At 39.9% G+C, this 23,170-nt stretch overlaps 3 protein-coding genes across 4 annotated transcripts; 2 read left to right on the forward strand and 1 right to left on the reverse strand.

The window, feature by feature from the left end:
* Positions 1-815: 815 nt before the first annotated feature.
* Positions 816-6,846, reverse strand: serinc2l (serine incorporator 2, like). The gene is made up of 10 exons (XM_069655815.1): positions 6,736-6,846; positions 5,802-5,963; positions 5,222-5,409; positions 5,034-5,113; positions 4,753-4,890; positions 4,426-4,595; positions 3,947-4,037; positions 3,311-3,461; positions 3,012-3,221; positions 816-2,577 (listed from the first exon to the last, which is right to left on the reverse strand). The coding sequence occupies exons 1-10, from the start codon at positions 6,772-6,774 to the stop codon at positions 2,439-2,441; spliced, it is 1,368 nt and encodes a 455-aa protein (XP_069511916.1). The 5' UTR covers positions 6,775-6,846; the 3' UTR covers positions 816-2,438.
* Positions 6,847-10,527: 3,681 nt separating this feature from the next.
* stmn1b (stathmin 1b) lies at positions 10,528-13,466 on the forward strand. Of its 2 annotated transcripts, none has more exons than XM_069656111.1 (5): positions 10,528-10,563; positions 11,898-11,943; positions 12,485-12,654; positions 12,758-12,949; positions 13,045-13,466. In XM_069656111.1, the coding sequence occupies exons 2-5, from the start codon at positions 11,928-11,930 to the stop codon at positions 13,102-13,104; spliced, it is 438 nt and encodes a 145-aa protein (XP_069512212.1). In that variant the 5' UTR covers positions 10,528-10,563; positions 11,898-11,927; the 3' UTR covers positions 13,105-13,466. The 2 variants fall into 2 exon arrangements, with proteins under 2 accessions (XP_069512212.1, XP_069512213.1); XM_069656112.1 differs by lacking the exon at positions 10,528-10,563 and adding an exon at positions 10,592-10,636.
* Positions 13,467-16,909: 3,443 nt separating this feature from the next.
* paqr7b (progestin and adipoQ receptor family member VII, b) lies at positions 16,910-22,821 on the forward strand. Its single transcript, XM_069657037.1, has 2 exons — positions 16,910-17,017; positions 19,610-22,821. Exon 2 carries the CDS (start codon positions 19,616-19,618, stop codon positions 20,672-20,674), a length of 1,059 nt encoding a protein of 352 aa, XP_069513138.1. The 5' UTR covers positions 16,910-17,017; positions 19,610-19,615; the 3' UTR covers positions 20,675-22,821.
* The last annotated feature ends 349 nt before the right edge of the window (positions 22,822-23,170 follow it).

The raw sequence follows: 23,170 nt of genomic DNA on the forward strand, positions 1-23,170 counted from the left end.
GGCAGAGCAAACACTCAGCAAAGAGTCGAGACATCAGAGGCTCGTGTGAAAGTATCTTCAGTCACAAACTGTTGGAGAGAGAAGAGGAGTTTAAGAAATAAATACCGCAGGAGACAAACCATCAGACATGAATAGCTCGAACTGAAGCAAGGGGTGTGTTGACATGCGCACTAGTATCCTGGCTACGATCGGGGTGTTGAAATACCCCAGGTTTGTGTAACATGTAAACACGATATCATGGTTTTAGAGACTTGGAAAAGCCCGTAGCCTGGTTTTAAGAAACCTGGAAATGCTACCTGAAATATAATGAAGGCTATTTGTTGACACAGGACACAGGGGCTGAGATGGTAAAAAAAACAAGACACAAAAGCACACACATGATCAGAAACCTGGATACTTAAAGGCTTAATGAACACACTCACTGAGTCAAACATTTTATCTGCTTGTTTTGAAGAGCTGTCTACACGTGATGCTTCAGAACATGCTGTGATGTCTTTTATCTCCTCCTTAGTCCCCAGCTGTGGGACCTCATGACCTAAATCTCAGGGGTGAAGCACAGAAAGGGAGAGAAATGTTGTCACATCATCTGTAGTTGCATCATTGGACATATGTGTGATCAATAACATCCATGGGACACCTTACATGATAAAACACATTATTACCTTACTAGGAATTATTGTCCTGTCAATTACAGGTAAAACATAATCATTATGTAACATGTCAAGTTCAAACATTTTGTACTATTGATGAGGATTATTTTACTCTTATTTTACAAAACAGTGAAGCTTCTATTGAGGCTACATCAGGACCAACAATGATTGACAGATTTCCATCTTTATTAAAAACAGTGTTTATACATTAATTACAATACTAATTCCCATCACAGGCCTGTGCCTTATTATATGGCATGCAATGATTCACTCACCACAATGTAAGGCAAGGCATAATAAGCACACATCAGCATTAGTGATAAATTCATTATGAAACGCAGGACTACAAAAAGGCACTTAATAGTGTTTGGAAATGTTACATGTTCGGAGTTAACACGGCAATTCTGCATAAACAGTTTCAGTAGGGTAATAAAATGAATAAAGGACAAAATGTGCAATACATCTGACATGTTTGATTGAATAAATCAATAAAAAAAAGACTTGTCACGACACTAAGTCCATTCACAAGACTCGTACTTCATTTGTATGTTGTTTGAGAATATAACTTACACAAAGATTAACATCTCAGGATTGTACCAAAAACATTATTTTTCATAGCTTTAAAATATTGTATTTTAACTCATTTCATTTATATTGAAATTGAGGTAACTTCTATTTAATGCATATAATGACTGTACCAGCATCACAACCATCTACATACTATGAAAGTCAATACCATTTAACATTAATTTCATCAGCACTGAAATGCATCATCCTCATTTTGAAACGGCAACGATTAAAAGTCCCTTTTTTTCTTAACTCAATATCACGCTCTGCAACGCCCCGGATATAATGGCATCTGTGAGAGCTCAGGTGGTCACCTTTTGATCCGTACCACTGCGCATCGCATGAGGCTGACTGCTAAGGATCAATACGCGTCCCCCTGCTGCACACAGACTCGTTTTACAGGTACAGACTGATGCCCGCGGCTGCACCTGGCCAATACCTGCCAGACACGGAAGGGCTTAGCACCAGAGATAAATGACCACATGATGGAGACGAGGAAGAGCTGAGATTAGACTGACGGTCTCTGAGGTGACGCTCTCAAAGTGTGATGACGTGGATTTACATCCAGCCTAGCAGCAAAAGGGAAGCCCAGTTCTTATCTGCAGGGTGTGCCATATTAGTCTTATCTAACTCTCACACTCCCCTCACTCTGGGGCTCCTGAGGAGGGTTTTCCTCGTCGCCCCCCGGCTCTAAAAACATTCCAGCTACCGTAATCAGGGGGACTCGAGACCTAGCCAATCAGAGGAGACTGATGTCATAGGCCTTTAAAGGGGAATCTGTACGTGAAATGTCTGAGGTATTGAGAAAGTGCCTTGTTGCTTGTTGAATCTTTGTGATAGTCCAGTAACTTAAATTCAGTAATAAGATAATACAGCTCATACAGTCATATCACAACCACATCCGGCAGGAGGAAGGGATCGCCTGTCAACGTGAGTGTTTGGCAAAGAAAGTAACTTCTCGCAACCAAAACCATCATCAATCAAGCTAGCTTAAAAAAACATTACACTTTCAAATATCTGTCGTGATCGTTACACACTAAATAATCTTACTTAGAGGCTAACTGAAACAAACACAATAACAGCAGGAGCAATTAAGTGAAAAGAAATTTAAAAGAATTAAGTGTATTTCCTGTATAACATCCTTCCTATATCCTTCATAGCATCCTTCATACTGGGCAAGAAAACAACAAAACAAATACAGCTTAAAAAGGCGAGGCGTGCTCAGCTGAAATCCCTGTCAGGGAAGAGGAGCGGGGCGATGAGGGTCCAGAGGTAGAGCCCGAGGCCCAGCCAGCCTGAGCTCATCTTCACCCACACGGCCGGCATGCTGCTCTGCATGGCCTGGGTGGTGGTGTTAGGTCTGAGGGAGGACACAGAGGGAAAGGCTCCATTAAGAACACATGTATTGTAATTTATAGACAGATATTTTCACACATGGCCCAAGAATTATGAGAAGAAGGAGAAGTGGTGGCTGAGCTTTTTGTTCTTAAACTGAGCTGATTTTAGGAAATGACAAGCTGTGTTTAAAGAATGGCTAACTTTCAGCTGAAGTATTGCGCCCTCTTGTGGTCATAATGTGGGCCTAGTCGGCCTGTGCAACAAATGCTGAATGCATCAAACAGGTGTAAAGAAAAATAGTCAATGTTTATGCCTATGAATTCTCTAACGTGCCAAAAGTTTTGGTAATAAAGTTGCTAAATCTGTCTCACATAGTGCATCATAAAAATACCTGTGCTTTAACCTTTGTAAACATTATGTCACATGTTGAATAAACTGTCAGTGAGAGACACTTACTGGTACCAGTTGGTGAGAGTCATCATGATGTACAGAGACGCCAGACAGAGGTGGAAGTGGAAGAACGAGTAGTTGTAAGTAACTCCTTCCTCTTCATTGTCCACGGCTCTGCGTATGCCATCCTCTCCAACAACCCCCTCTCCACCGGAGCCTCCGCCCTCCTCGGTCTGCATCAGCTTGTTCACCTGGGTGTTACTGGATGAACGGATACTGGAAGAGACAGAGAGAGTCAGTTTAAGAAAAACATGTAAATATACCAAAGCAGAACATACACTTGAATGTGACAATGCTAAACGTACCTGGCATAGAGAGTGCAGAAGAGGAAGATGATCAAACCAACAATCCCCTGAGCGTCCCACCACTGCACCCCCTCTGTGGGGCTGTCACCAGGTGGTTGAGTGGTGTTGACGTTTGACACCAGACTCAACAGGCTGGGGTTACACTTCCGATCTAAGACGACAGAGCACTCAAAATATTACACATTTATTACACTAGAATAAGTTGTGTAAAATACGTGTGTGCAGTGCTGCAAAATCAGTGTAACCTGGTAGTTCTCCGGGATGACACAGATTTTCTGCACCTTTCGTTTTTTTCAAAGAAAGGTGAAATCTAATTCCATGTTGATAATGCATGGATTAATTTTTACAGTTGTGTAGAGTGTAAATGGATCTTCAGTATCCACTAGCTTGTCCATTGATGCTATTCACTTGAAGACACAACATGAGACAAGGAAGGCGTGCTACCTATTGACAAAAAGCAGCTCTTTGTTCCTATAGCATGCCATAGAAAACTTACCTGTATAGTCAAAATGCTGCAGCAGACAATCAGCAAATACATATATTTAAAGAAAAAAGTGAGTATGATCACATCTGAGCATGCAACTTACAGCTAAAGAGCAGAGCTGCAACTGAAATCTAAGACAGCAAGTGACTCACTTGGATTGTTGGTCATTGCAGACCAGGTGACGTACATGGTGTAGAGGGAGATAAGTGAAGCCTGGAGCAAACCGGAGTGTGGCTGAGCTTCCTGTAATAAACAGGAAACAAGTAGATGAAATTCACCCGCTAAAAATAGAAAATCATGCAAATGATGAACAAACATTAAGCTGCTTCAGCACCAATAATGAAGTAACAGTATCTGGAGAATATTCTATGAAAAACTTGACACTAAACTGAGACTGGAAAAAAGATAAAAGTAAATTATAAAGGAGGGGAAGAACATGTTTGTTCAAAGTACTTGTGTGTTACAGAACAAAAATGTTTTTCTTTGCCTTCACTGTCAACACTAAAACTTTATGTTCATGGCATGTTTCAGTAACAACATAAATACACAATGAAAATTATATCACCTGTATTGTCTGACAGCTACGCTGACTGACAAACATGCATCTGCATTAGTATGGACCTAGCTGTACCTGTATTTTGGGTAGAATGGAGACAACAGAGACGATGATGCAGAAGATAAGGTTTAGGCTGATGAACACTTTGTGCTCGGTGCAGTCATCAGGCTGCGTGTAGTAAACGTAGAAAAGCACCACAGCAGTGAAAGCCAGGGCGTAGTGGAGGACGGTGAAAGACAGAAGGCCTGGAAATGACATGAAACAAGAGTATTAATATATGCTAGTGACTTGAACAGCAGAGTGATTTTGTGTAATCTTATGTCAGGTTTATACATATTCATTATATGGCAAATATGCAGTTAAAAATGGCAAGAAACGCCTCATGACAAGTGAAAGCTGTACCTGCAAACCAGCATTTGTTGTCACTGTTTTCAGCATTTTCCACCCACACCTTGTTCCAGGAGTGGGCAAAGTCGATGAGAAGAATTAGTTGGATTATGATGAAGATGAAGGATCCCACCACTCCGAAGTAAAACCACACTGTGAAGTGGAAACGAAACAAACACAGCTGTTAGATTTACTTTTAACTTTTACTCAAGAATAGATCTTTCAAAGTCAAAGTCTGCTCAAGGAAAAACACATTATACTACTGTTTACTGTAATTCATAAGAGCATTTTCATACCTGTATGAAAGGTTCCATCAGGGATGAAAAAAGCCCCCACTGTAATCCCAATCAGGATCAGGAACTTAAAGAACCAGAATCTGGAAAATAAACAGTTAAGGCACAACGTAAGTACAGCAAATGGTAAATGCAAATCTAAGCCAATCCTTGGTCAAATGCATTCTAAATAAGCCCAGTGAGACACTTACCCATTTTGAATACCAGCACGTGGATCTTTGCTGCTACGTACACCAATCATAATGGCAGAGAACAGGAAGAAGAAGCAGGTCATGGCGAAGCACATACGGTACACAGACTTGTAGCCAACGATGACATCACAGTTGACATGGTTTTCAATACCAGGTATGGATGATCCTCCCTGGCAGAATCCTGGAATCTAAAAAGCAGGAAAAAGTCAGAGGAAACTATTTTCTGATAAAGCATATCTGGGAAATATTAAGGAAAAAGAATATGTAACAACAATCAGGGTAAGTGACTGGATATTGAGGGCACATTTTATTACATGTAAGCTATTAACTATGTACAAATGGTATGATCATTTGACTTCCTTGTAGCTCTTAATGATTAACTGTCTTATCTCGGAGACCTAGTTTTTTGTTCGTTCCAAACAGCTCTTAATTACAGCTACTATAAGATATTAGTGACATATATTCTATACATGGGGTATGGAAAAAATGCACAGTGAACACATGCCATTCAAGAAATCTAAAGGCAAAAAGCAATAACACCATGGACAGGATAATGTAATAACATTAAGACTGATCTTACTTTACGGAGATGAGTCTCCATTCCAGGAAGTATCATGATGACAGACACCATGGTCCCCAGCAGCAGAAAGAAGGAGAAAACCAGCCGTGTGACGGTGGAGTTATTGGAGGAGGGACAGCAGCCACACAGCAGGCATGGTGCTGAGCCACACAGACAGGAGGCCTGTGAGTGATGGAGAGGGAGGCAGAAAAAGACAGAGTTAAAGCTTTGGGTAGGACTGACAGTTAAATGAGGGTAGGGCTTTGCTTTAGAATGGCAATCATACATAGGTTTTACTCCATTAGAAATACTGGGCCGTTAAATTGTTTATAATTACAGTGAATCTCCCGGATACGAGTTAAAAAGCACCACCCACATATCTAAGTTATATACGAGTTAAAAATTAAACAAACAGCACGGGACTGTGGTTATGCCAGTGTTTCCTGGCCTTTGTAATGTCCACAGTCACTTCACACATAGAAAGACAAACAGACTCCACCTTATTTATGTTCCAGGCTACAGACAGTGACTTTGCTAGTTAGCCTAATTTAACAGTTTAAACGACATTATATCCTCCAGAACATGAGCTGCTGACCTAGAAAACAGCTAACCATAGCATAGATTTGATATGCCAGTGAATTAGTAACGATATAGTAAAAAAAGCTAACGTTAGCCTCGCTAGCTGGCTGCTCTGCCGCTCCCACAATCCCCGTTTGCCCTGCTGATTCACCAGCTCGCGGCACTACCTTCTTTATAATGTCTGCGGTAATGAGTCAAGTAACTTAAAAATGTTACTTAAGTCACTAACCTACGTTAAAAGCAGAAGTGTTTAAAGAGTTTCACGTTACGTTTACTCTTGGCTAACCTTTAGTTGAACATTAAGGTTAACGTTAGGACGACAGTGAGGAAACATTTAGTATCTAAAACAATATCAGTAAGAAGTTTAGATACTTACGCAGCTGGCTAAAGAGCACAAGGCCAGACAAGCCCCCATTCTGACACTATAAGGTTGTTATCGATGGAAGAGTACCGTCTCCTTTCGTTTTCCTGCTAAGAGCTAAACCCTATCGCTTGACAATACAATCGGAAGTTGCTAAACAGCTTTTCAAAATAAAATAACTAGACTGAGGAACTTTTCAAAATAAAATACATTAAATGTGGCGTAATGGACCCACCCACAGGATATGGTAGAAAGAGAGTGATGAAAAGGTAGTTGTTTAAGCCGTGTATGGTTTTGAAAAAAATATCTGGCGCATAAAATGATGCTGTACTTTACTATTGACAGCCCATCTTTGTAGGGAAACTGTTTAATTAAGTGATTCAAAAATAGCCTTGATGTGTCTGTAGCAGAGTTATTATTTTTGTTTTTATTTTTATGTAGTCTTTCATTTTGGCTTTTGGTTCCAGTTAGTTTCACAAGTTCAAGTAGTTGTATTTTTATTTTGAAGAATTGACTAGTTTTAGTTTCTTTTCTTTTTTTTTATTTAGTTTTCGTGTTAGTTTTAGTTTTTCAGGTATTAAGAGGAAAGCCTTGCTTTAAAGAGCAGGGAAGTGTAGGATGAAAGAATGCATGACATCAAATATGATTTTCATTAGGCCAGTGTCTCTCGGGAAGTAAAACAGAGCAGGACAAAGTGGTAACTATAGCAACCACAGTGTGAATCGAGGGGGAAATGAAAAATAAGCACGTTACTTGCAATTCTATTGAGTTTTAGTTCGTGTTCCATTGTTCATTGTAGTTTTTATTTAGTTTTAGTTTTTTTTAATTGTCATTTTTATTTTTATTAATTAATAACGCAATTGTGTTTTCACTGCTAGTTTTAGCTTCCGTTAACTATAATAACGCTGGTCTGCAGAGCATAGACGATAACAAGAAAGTGAATCTTGGGATTCTGACACCTACCATCTGTCCTTTCACTCAGCGTCCCGGAAGCTGAGTGTCTGCTGGGTAAAAACTACATGAATAGCAAGAGAGAGCCTGTCAGATACAGACAGAAACCCCTTGAAAGCCCCTGCTGTTGTTAGTGCACCTGCACAGCGGGGGACCAACAGCGATCGGGTTATTGATAGCCCCTTTAATATCTCACTTGGAACAGGGAACATTTCAGTGCCATATGCTCAATTTATTATCAAGCAAGTAGGGGTATTGAATACTTGGCTAAAACAAATTAGCACTCACAATTTAACAAATAATGCATTTTCTATTTATATTTCATTTTAGCCAGAAATAACATCAAAAGACATTTATCACAAAAACACAAATATTTCATCTCATTTGTTGTGTGGATTGCCCTCATATTGTGGAATATGCATTCATTTCTTTTGGCAGGTTGATTCCTTTATCTAACACTAGGTAGCAGCATACACCCACCATTTTGACCTCTGTCATTTAATTTAAGGAGCCTCTATAAACTATAATTCACATTTCAACAGATTCATCAGAATCCAACATTAATTTTACAGCAGAGTGTAATACAGCCCGTAGGGACACGGTGGCCTTACGCAAAATTTTAGCCCATTAACCCCTATAACCTAAATAATCACTACATGCTCCTGCAGAGGAAGAGGAAGGGCTTTTAATTACAAGCAATATCAAACATCCTGAGATTATGAGAATGTAGTTACAGGGAACATTTTGGGACACAGGCTCTGTGTGATTTAATGTAGTGTGTCCCAAAATGCCACCTTGTATTAAACCAGCAGCAGTTGTCAAATCTAATCCGTCTCTCACAGCATTTGAGGACTGTTTATGACTTATTCTCACCACTGATGCTATGTTGATCTAATCTCAGCCTGTATTTGGTCAACGCTTTCTGTGTCATTTTATATATATATATATATATATATATATATATTGGATTATAATGAGGTTGTTTGGAGTAACATTTGAAGATTGTCTATCAGTAATTTGATACCTAATGCAAGATTCATCTTATCCAAAAGACAGGGATGTGTTACATTTTTTTGAGGCTCTAATGGACAAAGCATAGATGGGTAATTGAAACTCTCTTTATGGTATAAAATGTAACATGCCACTTGACCTGAGAGAAGAGTAGGGACCTTCTGGTAGTGAGTAAAGAGTACTCTATTACCCTGAATGCTGGTTACAGTCAAAGTTGATGATGACAAGAAAACGTGTTTCCTTATAATCTGGAAAGATTACAAGAGCAGTGGAAAATTAATTTGTAGTTAAAGTTTAAGAATGACATAATAAACAGTTCTTTAAGGCTGGCTTCAACTACCTTTAGAGATTCTGGATCAGCTATGAAAACCATCAACATCACAGTCATTACGATGACATATCTGGGAGTCAAAAACAGCAAAAGAAACAGGTATTTTATGTTTGCCAATGAATGGTTCCACATATGTACACCAACACATTAAATCCCGGTCTGCATAAAGCGTCAGCTGAGGAAAAAACATCGCAGAGGAAGCTTCCTTCCTCCTAAGAAATCAAATTCCTCTTCTTTTGTAAAATGTATTTGTTGGAGTCATTTTCAAACTTAAAATAAGACCCTGTGCAACATCACTCATCCTTCTCTCCTGTGCTCACCTCTTTGTTTTGGCACTGGCAGGCTCACTTGGCTGGCAGCAGTTTGGCAGCTGATGTCTGCGTTTTTACTATATTGTTCATGGGACGCAGCTGCCTGGATTAAAACTTCACTCTCATCCATCAAATTTCTTTCATCACTCCCTCCAAGGACATTCTTCTAGGTTTCCTGATTAAGCAAGTGCTGCAACCACAGAAAAAATGTGAAAGTAAAACGATTCTTGTTTTAGCTTTTTGAAGATCTTTTTTTAAAGAAAGGAAAGGTGAAATCCAAGTACATGCAGAAATAAATCATGAGGACACTTAACACCTGGCCTTGGCATAATAATAATAATAATAATAATAAGGTGTCATACATCTTGGGCCCCCTTAAACAGTCCAAAAAATACACTTTACACTTTGCCACCTTGATATCTATGATTAGGCCTGGGGAATAGGCCTATCATATGGAAAACATTCTGTATATTTATTTGTCTGTAAATTACTTTTCAGATCCCTTTACCAACATGCGGCTCAGCATAACAGTTTTAACCACAAGTAACATCCATTTTTAACTTTTAAGCATACCAATTTATTTTTTTTAATGTAGCAGAATGTAGTTCATTACAGTCTAATTTACAGTAGCCTACTTTTGTGTACTGTTAATCTTTCTATTATACAAAGGGGGTAAGTGTTAAGTGTAGTCTTGGTGGTGGTTGAATCTGAGAATAGTTTGTTAAAGATGTGGCTATTGAATGCACCTTGAGTCAAAACAATGGTGGTCACCCGCTGTGAAAACTGAAGACGTTTGAGTACGTGAACGTTTCACAAGTCGTAGAAAAACTTACCATCATGTAGCTCTGTAAATGCATCGAGGTATTAAACCTACTTACTGTACATATTAAACTTATACTTACCACCTAGGTTCTTTCAATGAAACGTTTACTGATTTAAAAAACATAATTTCTTGTTTTGCAAATGTATGGGGACGGTTTTATTTCGTGTTATATAACGTTGGTGTGACGGAGTCAGACTTCTTTTGCTCTCTCAACCACCTTTGTTTCTGACTGTAGTTTGGGCAGTTGCTCCTGGCGCTTACAGTTTGAACACGTGCTGTGATTGGTGGATTTGGTCCAATGAATGCAAACATCTCTGGTGACGTTTCAGGTTGGTAGGTTTTCGCGGGAAGGTGCAGATGTTGATGTTCTGAACAGAGAACAGAGGAGAAGAAGAAGTCAGCCCTTGCACTTGACGGTGAGAACAATGGTTTTATGCTAATGTTCCCAGGTTTTCAGACCATTCAAACAGGGTCTTACAAGACTTAAAGGTAGATTAAGACGATTATTGCAGTGTTATGAAGTCTGTTCAGCATCACTAAAAGTCAAAAAGTTAACGGGCTTTATTGTTATGGCCGCTGTTCAACTAACCTGTAATAACCCTTACGGGAAATTTACAAAGCTAGCTAAAGTTCATTGAAAAGCTGTATAATATGCATACTTTATTCTAACATCTTGCCATATTCAGTACTTTGATTTACAGTAAGCTTGTCTCCTGTAGCCTATGTTTTGTTTTGAGGCGACATTATGTAATCATGACCTTGTAATGACTTGATAGTAAGTTTCGCAAGCCAACTTTAGTGATTGAGTCAGGAATTCCAATCTCATTCTCTTAATCAGCATTTTCACTTTTAATTTTTACTTTAAATATTGTTTAATGCTTTTGTATTTCTAGTGTGTTGTTGTGTAACGACACCGTTTAGCCTACAGCATTTTACACTTCCCCTCCCCCGCCTTTTTTGTACCAACACAACTGCAGAAATGTGTAGTTGTGGGTTTGCTCTTTTTAATGAGTCAAAACATTTGCCTTACCTCAGCAAAAAAAACGGCTCATCATTTAGTACTTGTGAAATTTATTATTTGGTCAAATTTAGCAGTATGTGGATTTATGATTCGTCTGTACATACATAACGCAGCTTATTTAATATAATAAGCCTTATAATTTCCAAAATAACACCATTTTACATTAGGATTGGTATACAAACCTTGAATACGAATATCAAGTATTTTTACCTACTGTATGTGTATTGACTGATTACTTAATTTTTTCTGCAAGAATCTTCATCTTTTATACAAAGAAATACCTAGTCATATTGATGTTTATAAAGCTGTAGATCTCGCTCTAGTCTTATAACAAAAATAACACACTTTTTAAGACAAGTCTAAGAGATTATATGGCTAGGAATCAACTATACAGAACCCACGATTGAGCATATTAGTTATTGCATTCACATGTTACAAAACATCAACATAAGTGTACATACATACAGGGTTATCCAATAATGAACAAAACAAAATGTTGTTTTATTTAAAGCAGGAGGAACAGCTAGAGAACTGTTTCTTTAAAGTCCTGCTCGCATGCTTGAGCAATGATCTATAACAACATGAGCTGTCACTGTCAGCTCCAGCAGCATGAGGCATCGCTGCATTCTTTCATATATCACAATCCACAAGTGACCAAAGCTTTTTCTACTTTGTACAATTACATATTTATTGCTGGATAATAATATCCTTATTCATGTTTTCTTCTAGTGGTATCAAGAAGGCATCATTCCTGCTGAAATGGAAACCTTTGGAGGTAGGTGTGGCAAATAGTTATGTGGATATGAATGCAATAGTGCATTTAGAAAATTTAAATTAAAAACCGTAGCCCAAAAATGCCTTTAAAATGTCTGTTAAAGTCTGTAGACCAAGACAAACAGAAAACGGGTTTGTATAACTCCTTTGATGTGGTTGCTACAACATTTTGCAAAACTGATCTGTTAAGAAGCACTCATACAAAAATTGTTTTCTTTTCCTCTTCATCGGACACACAAAATGCTGCCACACAACAGGATTCATTGTTCTCATCTGACCTCTAATAAAGCAGTGACCCCTGAAAGTTAGCAGGAGGCCGGCTCAACCACATTTAATTACCCTCAGTCAGACAATGGAACTCAAACAAAGCCTCATCTTAGGATGTCAGTGAGATGCTGTTATGGTTGATCAGTTGCTAAATCAACAAGTTAATTAGCAACTTTTTTAAGGCAATTGTAATTAATCAAGTAAAAATGGTGTGGAGTGTTTTGCCATTTACTCCTGACCTCACATCACCACACATACGATTTTCTACTTTACAGACATCAAAGTGAAGGAGCTGAACAAGCGCACCTCAGGTCAAGCATTTGAGGTGATCCTGAGCCCGTCAAACTCAGATGGAAAGGAATTCCCCCTTTCCCCTCTGAAGAAAAAGGAGACATCACTGGATGAGATTAAGAAGAAACAGGATGCCGCAGCAGAGAGACGCAAGGTACAAGAGGAATAACAGATGTGAACAAACCACTAACCACTTGGGTTTAGGGCTCATATTCTACATACTTACTGTTAACGCTCTCTTTTGCTCATTCTGTCAGAGTCAGGGGGCTGAGGTGCTGAAGCAGTTGGCTGAGAAACAGGAGCACGTGAAGGAGGTCCTGCAGAAGGCCATAGAGGAAAGCTGCAACTTCAAGAAGACAGCGCAGGAGAAACTGAATCACAAGATGGAGACGTACGAAGAGAACCGCACTGCATGGAAGGCGAATCTCAATGAGAAATTCAAGCAGAAGGTGAGTTCATAACCGAGTATCAACCTCTTTTCATGCTAAACATTGAAATATTATAAACCACAGTGATGTGATTCTTTTGTTTTAAACACCGACAGGACAAGAAGCTTGAAGAGGTGAAGAAGAACAAGAAGGTGATGGAAGAAAAGGAGAATTAATTTGTTTATGATCTGGAAAAACAGTTGTTACATCTCCAAAGATAAGCTTTACGTTTTTACTGACATTTACATCGTATTGTTTAAGCTAGTTCTGAATATGCTGTAAAATTTGTTATTCAATGTTAGACTGGGTACTGATATTGTCAGATTTTTCTTTACTTCTAGATGTCTTATTGGCAGCTAACTAAAGTGTAGTTTTTCAGGTATAAACTATATTTTTGCATTAAGGTGCATTCTATTGATGTAAATTGGTCATATACTTCGTGCTGTCCAAATGCATCGATAATTATGTTCTAAATTGTTGATTTTACTGTAAGTTTGAATATACTGTATGACACCCGGGTTCTCACATTAAAGTCTGTACCCACAGTTACATACTTTCCCTGTTTTGTGTGTGCTTGGTGAACATTTCTGTGTTACATAAATGCTTAGGATGATATTTCAGTAACATGATGAAATAACAGGAAATGAAAGGGACGATAAGAGAGTAAACTTTCCATATAATGTAGTACCTTTAGTAATACTTTGACTCTGCTGACACCCAGTGGCAGTAAGGGCACAGTTTTGTAATTGTTCAAAGCACTTATTCCAAGTGGGCCTAGATACTGTATATACTGTATACTGTAACCTCTGCAGGCCAATAAAATCCTTTAAAAAAGATCAGTATTAGGAGGTATTAAAAAAGGTCCTGTAAGTCATTATATTGAGATACATTCTCAATATAAATGTAATCTCAATATTTTGACATAGTATCTCAAAATAATCACTTATCTAAAAAAAAAAGACTTAGTATCGTAATATGTTGTCATAGTATCTCAATATTTCGACAAAGCATGTCAATATTTTGACTTAGTATCTCAAAATAATGACAAACTATGTCACTATCTCGACTTAGACCAACCATCAGGAGGTCGTGTGCACTAGCTTGCTTTCTGTCATTAAAGAGGTGTCGCCTGTATAGGCGGATGAAGAGCAAGCTACCCCTCTACGTTGATGTGCTCTCAACAAAGCTAAACTCAAGTGTGTTTCATAAAACTATCGTGAATCTACTCGTATAAATGACAATATGTAGTAAATAAATGTTAATTGTGTTGTTACACACAATACTGTCCAGATTAACATTACAGTAATATTATAGCATATGGGTGACTTACCCTTATGCCTAGACTTGAGTATTAGCTAATACAGACTCACCCACTGATACCAGTGGGGGAAAGAAAAAATATATTGTAACAGCTGAATACTGCTAACCCAGCTGTAAGGAAGTGATATGATGGCATCATTGTTGTATAACCTGGCTAAAGCACACACAGGGAATCCTTGCCTAAAAAATAAAGCACAACCTAAACGTAGAAACAAGCTAGCTAACGTCAGCAACAGCTTGGCTGGCGGCCTCTTTAAACATCCTCTGTCCGCAGAGGAGCGTTGGAGCACACTAATTTTTAACATGAAACAGCTTTATTTTGTTTTTCAAGAATTATCATGATGTTAACATTAAAATTTTGAAGGACACAGCCTTAAAATGTGTGGTGGTAAACATTGTCTGCTAACATTTTTGCTAACTCACTCTCCATTAGTACCTTACTGTTGTTGTTTGCTAACATGATAACCGGAAATCAGTTCTTCTTTACCTCTCTTAAACAGTATTTGCTAGTGGCCATAATAAATTGTGTTCTGTTCTTCTGCTCTTTTCTAACTAGCTTCACCAATCTGTTGCATTTGTTAAGAGTACATTTAATCTTTTAAATCTTTCTGTGTTCATAAGAGATAAGATTGTATCAATGTGTCCTTTAGCCATTTTTAAAGGAAACCACTGACCTCAGAGATTTTAAGGATGATATGGGAAAACAATGCCACATGATCTAATACGTTTTGGGAAAATAGTCTAAATGCTTGTCAGCGTTTATGTGTTTTCGCTGAGACTTGCTTGCTTTTTGTGCAGTCAATGTCTGGCCTGTCACACATGTTGGAAATGTCCCGCAGTGCCAAGTGTCACTTGTTCATTGTTGTGTTCACAGCAGCTCCACCATGTTCTTCGTTTCAGGTCTACTGCATGTAGGGTTTTAAGTTTAAACTTTAAAATAGGCCCTGATATAGATGTATTAGGAGTTTTGTCATGCTTGATTTGAAAGACACTGATATTAAACTAAGCTAATGACGTGCAATGTACAATGTTAAAAACAATCTGCACTCATGGATGACTCTTTTTCCTCAGACCACATCACCAAGAAATAAAAAATATATTCTTACTGTGTTAAATCCAACAAATAACAGAAATGTTGCTGTTAGGGAGCAATTTAATGCTTTTGTTTTCGCAGTAACAAGGGCGTAACACAGAGAAATGTACACAGTTGGTTGTGTTCGGAGTAAGTCTGCATTGCTATGCACACACATGCTGCTGCACAATCCCATCTTTGTCATGTGTTGGGAGGAAACTTCTGGATTCATCAGCCCAGAAAGCTGCTGCTGTTTTTCTTCACTGACAACACAGGGGACAAACACTGGCTCTACTCCTTCTTAGACTGTGCTGTTTTTTTAAACACTTGCTCATAATCATAACTTTGCCTGGTTTTCCTGAGGTTTCAGCATCAGTTTGATCCGCTCTTCTCAACAATATATGTCATCTTCAAAGATTCTGTTAATACTATTTCTTGTGTTCTCATAAGTTGGTTTTACACCGTCTTAAACACAGATCACCCTCAAGCGGATAAACACCCCGGAGGCCAACACATCGTCAGTGTTTATCACAGACACACCCTGAACCCGTCTCTGCTGGGTATATTCACTCTAAGATGGTTAGACTCAGGAAACAATGAAGATCTTTCAAACACACTGAGTCTAACAAAGACAACTTTGTAACTGGATGCTGAACAAGGAGAAGGCACAGACTATAAAAACAAATTTGAACACATTAGTCAAGCAGGGAGATTGCTTACTTTGAGAACAAAATGAGATACAGCGAGGTTATTGCTGTAGTTTGGATGCCAACACACTGACAAAGTTTCATGTTCCCAATACAACTCACAGTTTTCAACTCACAATACCAAGAATGATTCATACAGGAAATATACATTTATTATATACAGGATGGTGACCGACTTCTCATCCTGGTTAGTTCTCATGGGAAAAATGATGCATGTTGCAATGAGTAGAAATTACAACCTTCAACCTTTAAATTCAGTGTGACCTTTATCTTTTTGTTTCCATGTAGCAGCCTAATGAACACTATGTGCAGAGGTGATATGTGCAACGTTCCTTTTCACAGGCAGAAACCCATAGCAGAACCAGGCTGATTAGTGAACAGCCGGATGGGTCGGAAAAGTGGGATAGAGGTAGAGACAGAGAGAGATATAGAGACAAACAAATAGGGAGACAGGGAGATGTAAAGACAGCAGCAAAAATAGCAACAGATAGGCAATTTGTAGCAATAATGGTAACTATAACGGTAGAAGTGTGATTTATATTAACAATAACAAGTATAATAATGATAATATAGGTATGCCTGATAATAATAATCGCTAAACATTGAACATGAACTCTGTAATAAAACAGTACAGGGCAGATATCTGATAGCGAAGCCTCACAGAAGTATCTACATTCATCCGGCAGTAGAAGAATTTCCGTTAACAGGAGGTGGGTTTATTAGCAAGGCGCCAGCTGTCATTGGCTGAAACTAAGTGTGCGTCCGCTACGAAGACCGGCAGCGTGTTTTCTGATTGGCTGGAGGTCCCGCTCGTCAAAGTGCACTGTCTCCTCCCAGCGGCTGCGCTGTGAGAGCCGCCAGGCGCTGCTCCCGTCACGGCCATCCTCTCTCCGTTCACCCCTTCAAACAATGTTATCTATATTCTGTACGGCTCCAAATCAATCATCGACGGGTAAACTAAAGACTTTGGATTGATTCTACTATCTGCAGGTACGTCAATGTCATTAGTGTTATTAATTTCATCTGTGAAATTCATGCTATTTTCGGTGAAATGTTGTGGCATAGCGTGAAATACGTTCGGATGCGCCTCGAACGCAAAACCTTGTGAACGTGCAGCGGTATTTAATTTTAATACATCCATCACACACACCACACAGAGGAGGCTCGTGATGCACATGGATATGAGACAAGCCTCGAGGCTCGGAGGGAAGGGGGATGCAAATTGATTTCCGTCACTGCCGCTCATATTTGCACAGACATGTCGATCAGGTGCAGGTTTGCTTGTGGGAATTCACAGCATCAGGCCTAGAAAGGCCAATGTTTAATACGTTAAAAGAGCTTCCTTTGTTAAAACCGAGCGTTTGTCTTTATCCATTAATATTTTAAACGATTGCAACCCTCGCTGGAAGCTGAGGGTGTGGACGTCGGATGGGGTTATGTTACGTAATCCCTTCCCATTCATCACTCCACGCCTTTTCCTCCTGAACCTCGGCCTGTGTTCATCCCACACAGACACACAGCCTGCTCTCTGTGGAGCTGCTGTCTCTGCTTGCCTCACTGTGCGTGGAGTAACATAAATGAGACATGAAAGATCATCAAATTAGTATAGGCTATTAACTGACATTAACCCTGGGTTGTATGTATGTAGAGGGGGCTCGTAGAAATAACCTAGAGGACTAAATCAGTAGTGTATATGCAAAATTAAAATCAAATTGTCAAAGGGTTGCATCAAACAAAAATGCCAATCTGTCTATGTTGCTATTACATGTTATAATGGAAGTCTTATTTTCCTCCTTGCTTTTTTTTTTTTTTTAATGTAAGGGCAAGCCAAGGAACTAGTTTATTGGGGCAGGACCAGTCAAGCAGTGTTTCATCTTCTTATCAAACCAATTACAGTTTCAGTTTCATTTCTTCAGAGTCTGCTTACAAAACCATAGTGGAGATGGCTTTGGCATCAGGGTCTGGCCTTTTGTCTTCTACCCATGACTAATAGCAATGAGGTCATTGGTATATTAAAGAGTGTAGTTGTAGTTGTTTTAATACTGGAAGCCATATATTGAAACAACACTGTGAATATATGTATGTAAAAGCCAAAGTAGGGACACTTATAGCTGCAAACTCTCTGTACAACACATCAGCTTCATACTCTGTAATGGGTTAAGATAAATTGCATTGCCCCTTTAAAAAAAAACTCAATTTATTGCCTTACATGTATCTTTTAACATCTCTGTATATTATACTGGATTAGCCAACATTGGACACCACATCAGGTTTTCACTTTAATAGTTTCTATTCATATTAAAATATATGTAATGTAAAAATCCAAAACACACCTCGGTACATAGGCTGATAGAATATTGATTCTGCATCCAGTTCAACAGTTTTCAGGAGGCAGCGTCCCAATTGCAATCACCCTTCCTGAGGATTGACAAAGAAGGCATCATTGTCAGAATTTATGAGTGTTAGGAGGACAGCTGAGGTCAGAGCTTTACGGCCCTCGAGGTCCTGGTGTGTGAAACTGTCCTTCAGGATGATGCATCATGTTGGAGCTGATTAAAGGGCGGGGGGGCCAATCAGATGGTCGGCCTAACAAACCACTCGTATCCATTATTGTGACTAAAATCCATGATGTATGATTTTCAAACACTTAAAGCTGCACTGATCAATACTGTTGTCATTGTTGAACGCATCATATGACCAATGAGTAACGGGAATGAGGTCGCCGTCAGGGTCCAACACGCAGGATTATCACGCAACGCTGCGATTCATCTCTGTGGAACCTTTTAGTCTCCGGCTTATTGTTTTGGTTTTCCGGCCTGTAACTCCACTCTCATTAACCTCGATTCAGGCCACAGCAGGCGTCAGCTTCTGCATCGAACCCAGAGTATGCCCAACACTGAAGCATTTAGCAGCTAAAGAGTCCGATTTTACTCTCGTCAGGTGGCCAAAATCATGGCTCCATGTTAGCTAAGTTAAAAATGTGATAATAATTCACTGTTATAGTTTTTAAGCCTGTTACACTGCCCCCAAGTGGCAAATATTTATTTATAAGCAGCTTGGAGGACACCTGCTGTTGAAATGTCATTGATTGATGATCCCATCTGTTGTTTATTTGTCATTTGACCAGATGCTTTTATTTACCTTAATTAAGGGTTGCAATTAATGATTATTTTCATGATCAGTTCATCTGTTTTTAGTACTTTTGGATTCATTATTTGGTTTAAAAAATGTTACACTGTTACACTTTCAGAAAGCCTCTTGTGCCATCTTTAGATGTTTGTTTTGTTCAAACATCTGTTAGAAGCTAAATATATTTTTAAAGTCACAAAACCATCAAACTTTAATTTACATTTTTAATTATTTTTGGCAGAAATTATTGATTGATTTGACAAATGTTTCTGTTAATAGACCTAATGATACATCACTTCTTTCCTTTGTGACAGTAGTATTGTTACAGGACACACACACCACTCTAATCTACACACACATTCATACACGCACAGATGCTCACAAACAAAGCAATACAGATATTGACTAACGACTGTTGCTCTCCTTCTTCCCGCCCTCCTCTCTGGCCTTCAGGTTGCCATGGCGACGGTGGTGATGGAGCAGATCGGTCGCCTGTTCATCAACGCGCAGCAGCTGCGTCAGATCCCTCAGCTGCTGGAGTCGGCCTTCCCCACGCTGCCTTGCACCGTCAAGTTGTCGGACGTCCCCTCGGTGTTCCGCGAGCGTCACATCCTCACCGGCTACAGGCAGCCGGACCAGAGCTGGCGCTACTACTTCCTCACCCTCTTCCAAAGGCACAACGAGACCCTCAACGTGTGGACCCACCTGCTTGCGGCGCTCGTCATCCTGGTGAAGTGGCAGGAGATCTCGGAGACGGTGGATTTCCTGCGAGACCCTCACGCTCAGCCGCTCTTCATCGTGCTCCTGGCGGCCTTCACCTACCTCTCCTTCAGCGCGCTCGCTCACCTCCTCTCCGCCAAGTCCGAGCTCTCCTACTACACCTTCTACTTCCTCGACTACGTGGGGGTCTCTGTGTACCAGTATGGCAGTGCCCTGGCGCACTACTACTACGCCATCGAGAAGGAGTGGCACACTAAAGTGCGAGGGCTATTCCTACCTGCTGCAGCGTTCCTGGCCTGGCTCACCTGCTTCGGCTGCTGCTACGGGAAATACGCCAGTCATGATCTGCCCAAGTTTGCCAACAAGCTCTTCCAGGTGGTGCCCTCAGCCCTGGCTTACTGCTTAGACATAAGCCCGGTGGTTCACCGCATCTACAGCTGCTACCAGGAGGGCTGCTCCGACCCGGTGGTGGCGTACCATTTCTACCACGTGCTCTTTTTCCTCATCAGCGCCTATTTCTTCTGCTGCCCGCACCCGGAGAGCTTGTTCCCAGGGAGGTGTGACTTCATCGGGCAGGGCCACCAGCTCTTCCACATCTTCGTGGTGGTGTGCACGCTGACGCAGATCGAGGCGCTGCGAACTGACTTCACAGAGCGCCGGCCCTTCTACGAGCGTCTGCACGGTGACCTCGCACACGACGCCGTGGCACTCTTCATCTTCACTGCCTGCTGCAGCGCTCTGACCGCTTTCTACGTGCGCCAGCGTGTTCGTGCCTCTCTCCACGAGAAGGAGCACTAAGAAATGAGGAAACAAAAAGTCTAAATTACTTCACTCTGTGACCGTTTATTTCAATATGTCAAATGTTTTTTTGTCAGATTGTGACAGTGACTTCTGATCATTTCTCCTCCATGTGATCTGCCAAACAACCAGTGAGCTAAAAACGTGACTAAAGGTGTGTTTGTGACTTAAAATGAGGAAAAGGGAATGTTATAATTTTACTGTATTATTGCAGGTAGTACTTAAACACTGCAACAAGTCCTTACGTCTTTACTCTGCTCCTTTATTAGTGTGTGAGGTTGTTTTAGTCAGAGTCTAAAGAAATGTGGTTTATGTTCTGAATTCAGTTTTCTGTCAAGTTCAGCAGAAAAATTAAGAGACTAGTTTCGTAAAAATGCTCGTTACCAAATCTTATTCAGAATAATTTGACTCGGTTAATAAAATAGTTGGATTTTGAACCATGCAAGCATTTATTTTAACAATTTATAGTCCCTAAACTCGCTGCGTTTCGCAGCAAGAAACAAATATTAATCCAATTTCAACCGTGGGTCTTTCCGACGCTTGATGTTTTCTCCGTTTAGATTCTGCCCCTCTCGTTAAAGGATCAAAGCAGGGATTTTATTTAATTTATTTTAACACTGTGCCACACAAAGATTTAAAACACTTTAAAGTTGAGAGCTAAATTTGAAAACCAAATATTTAACCTCTTATAAAAAAGGATTCTGTTAAATAAGATTTAAAAATGAGGCTGGCACTCAGTATTGGTTAAGACATAGGCAGAAGATTACTGATGTCTCTTTGTTGTCGTGACGATGTTCACTTTTTTTTATTCTAAGGGCTGGAACTTCAGCTTTTGCCTTTTCACGTCCCATGATGTCAGTGCTTCTGCGCGCGTTGTTTTCGTTGTGCGTCGACCAGATTTGCGTCGCAGGAGCCGAGTCTGACCGTTGTTCTGCTTTTGGTATGTTTTTGTTTTTGTATGATGAATATGTATGTGCCTCTACGCATGTCTTTTGGTATATACTGTGGAAATGTAAGTGTGTGAATGTCTACGAAAGCTTCGCCTTGCACTCCTTTCTTACCTTGTAAATAAGCTGTGTTTCTCTTGGAATTATTTGCATCCCATTTTCTCTCCACCTAAAAGCACTCGGAAGCGGACGCATCATTCTTCTGGTGGAAACAGCACATTCCTCTTTTGGAGCGCGTGTTGTGTTCAGTGTCCTCCCGCCTTTTCAGACTGTAATGGCTATAAATTCATCATTTCACACTGCAGCACTGTTACGCTAAAGAGCCCCTTTGTTTTTTTCCTCCTCCTTTGATGACTTTTGTTATAAAAATATCACACAGATATGGCTCACTGATAATGTTGCTTAGATTTTTATCTCACAGAATCTGTATTCATTACAGCACTCTGTGTTCATGATGGTGTTTAATGTGCCAATGAATCTGTTGTTGCTTCAGTGATGGTACTACTGAGAGATGGATGCAGAGACACACTGTCAGCGGTGATTTCAATGATGTCTTGACATGATATTTGTGAGATTTTAACCTTAACGCCCCTAAAATATGAACCTTCTAACTGTTGACTGTGGCACTACTGACCTGGTCTCATCACGCACTGCCTGAATCAACACTGTACATACTGTAGCTGACAACACTGGCTATGTTTACATGCATGGAGGGATCTGCTAATGTGCTTATTCTGGTTTGTGTTGACTCTTGGAGATGTAATTATACTGAATCATTTAGGTAATCATGTGCAAACCTCTTTAAGACGCCTCCCTTGTCGTGAGAAGGAAACCAGACGGAGGCTCTTGTTTTGTACATGCGGAGTGAGAGCGGCTTCATTATAGGCTAATGATATCCAATTGGCAAATGAAGCCTATAAGCTGCCTGTGTCTAATTTACTACTGGGATTATTTCTTTCCCGAGTTTGTGCCACTATGGAAACTCTGTCGCAGATGATCTAAATTGTGAACAGATCAAAGTGGACCGTGGTCGGCTGAATCCGTGTGTAAACGTAGCCTCTGATGCCACCCGATGCTTCCCTTTACCCCCTTTATGAAAGCAGGGTGAGAGGGACCAGAATGTCTTCTGCCTCCTGGAAATATGTGTGACTGACTGTACTAATATTCTGTGGTATTTAAGAAAATAAAGTGTTACAATAACTTCAGTTCGTCCTGAGTTTTTAGAGGTTAGGGGTCATATGGAGGCCAAGAAAGGCAATAAAATGTGCACCAGATGAGCAGCAGAAAGAGGCTTTACATTTAAGCACTGCTGGGTTTTAAAGATTAACTCTGGAAACCAGCTGTAAGATTCTATGTGGTTTGAGTTCCCCACTTTGAAATTAAATTCAAGCTAATTTCCAAAACTTAATTTTAACTCTTTTTAAGGGTTCATACGCAGATTAAAAAAAGCTGCGTTCAAGTGCCTCAAATTCAGCTGGTATTTTTTGGACCAACGGGCTCAAGTCATGTCAAAAAAAATAAATTGGATTGGTAAAATTCAGACACCAGA

Source organism: Semicossyphus pulcher, unplaced genomic scaffold, assembly GCF_022749685.1.
Source record: "Semicossyphus pulcher isolate SPU_LCO1_2020_fin unplaced genomic scaffold, fSemPul1.0.p SCAF_9, whole genome shotgun sequence".
In the NCBI taxonomy this organism is placed as follows: domain Eukaryota; kingdom Metazoa; phylum Chordata; class Actinopteri; order Labriformes; family Labridae; genus Semicossyphus; species Semicossyphus pulcher.

What these genes read in the sequence shown, in the direction of transcription:
- paqr7b (XM_069657037.1), top strand. Translation starts at nt 19,616, where the DNA reads ATGGCGACGGTGGTGATGGAGCAGATCGGTCGCCTGTTCATCAACGCG.
- serinc2l (XM_069655815.1), bottom strand. Translation starts at nt 6,774, where the DNA reads ATGGGGGCTTGTCTGGCCTTGTGCTCTTTAGCCAGCTGC. An exon ending in CGTGCTGGTATTCAAAATGG is followed by an intron (nt 5,114 to 5,221) that starts GTAAGTGTCTCA and finishes TTTATTTTCCAG; the next exon opens with ATTCTGGTTCTTTAAGTTCC. An exon ending in TGATGGAACCTTTCATACAG is followed by an intron (nt 4,891 to 5,033) that starts GTATGAAAATGC and finishes TCCACTTCACAG; the next exon opens with TGTGGTTTTACTTCGGAGTG.
- stmn1b (XM_069656111.1), top strand. An exon ending in CCGCAGCAGAGAGACGCAAG is followed by an intron (nt 12,655 to 12,757) that starts GTACAAGAGGAA and finishes TCATTCTGTCAG; the next exon opens with AGTCAGGGGGCTGAGGTGCT. An exon ending in ATGAGAAATTCAAGCAGAAG is followed by an intron (nt 12,950 to 13,044) that starts GTGAGTTCATAA and finishes AAACACCGACAG; the next exon opens with GACAAGAAGCTTGAAGAGGT.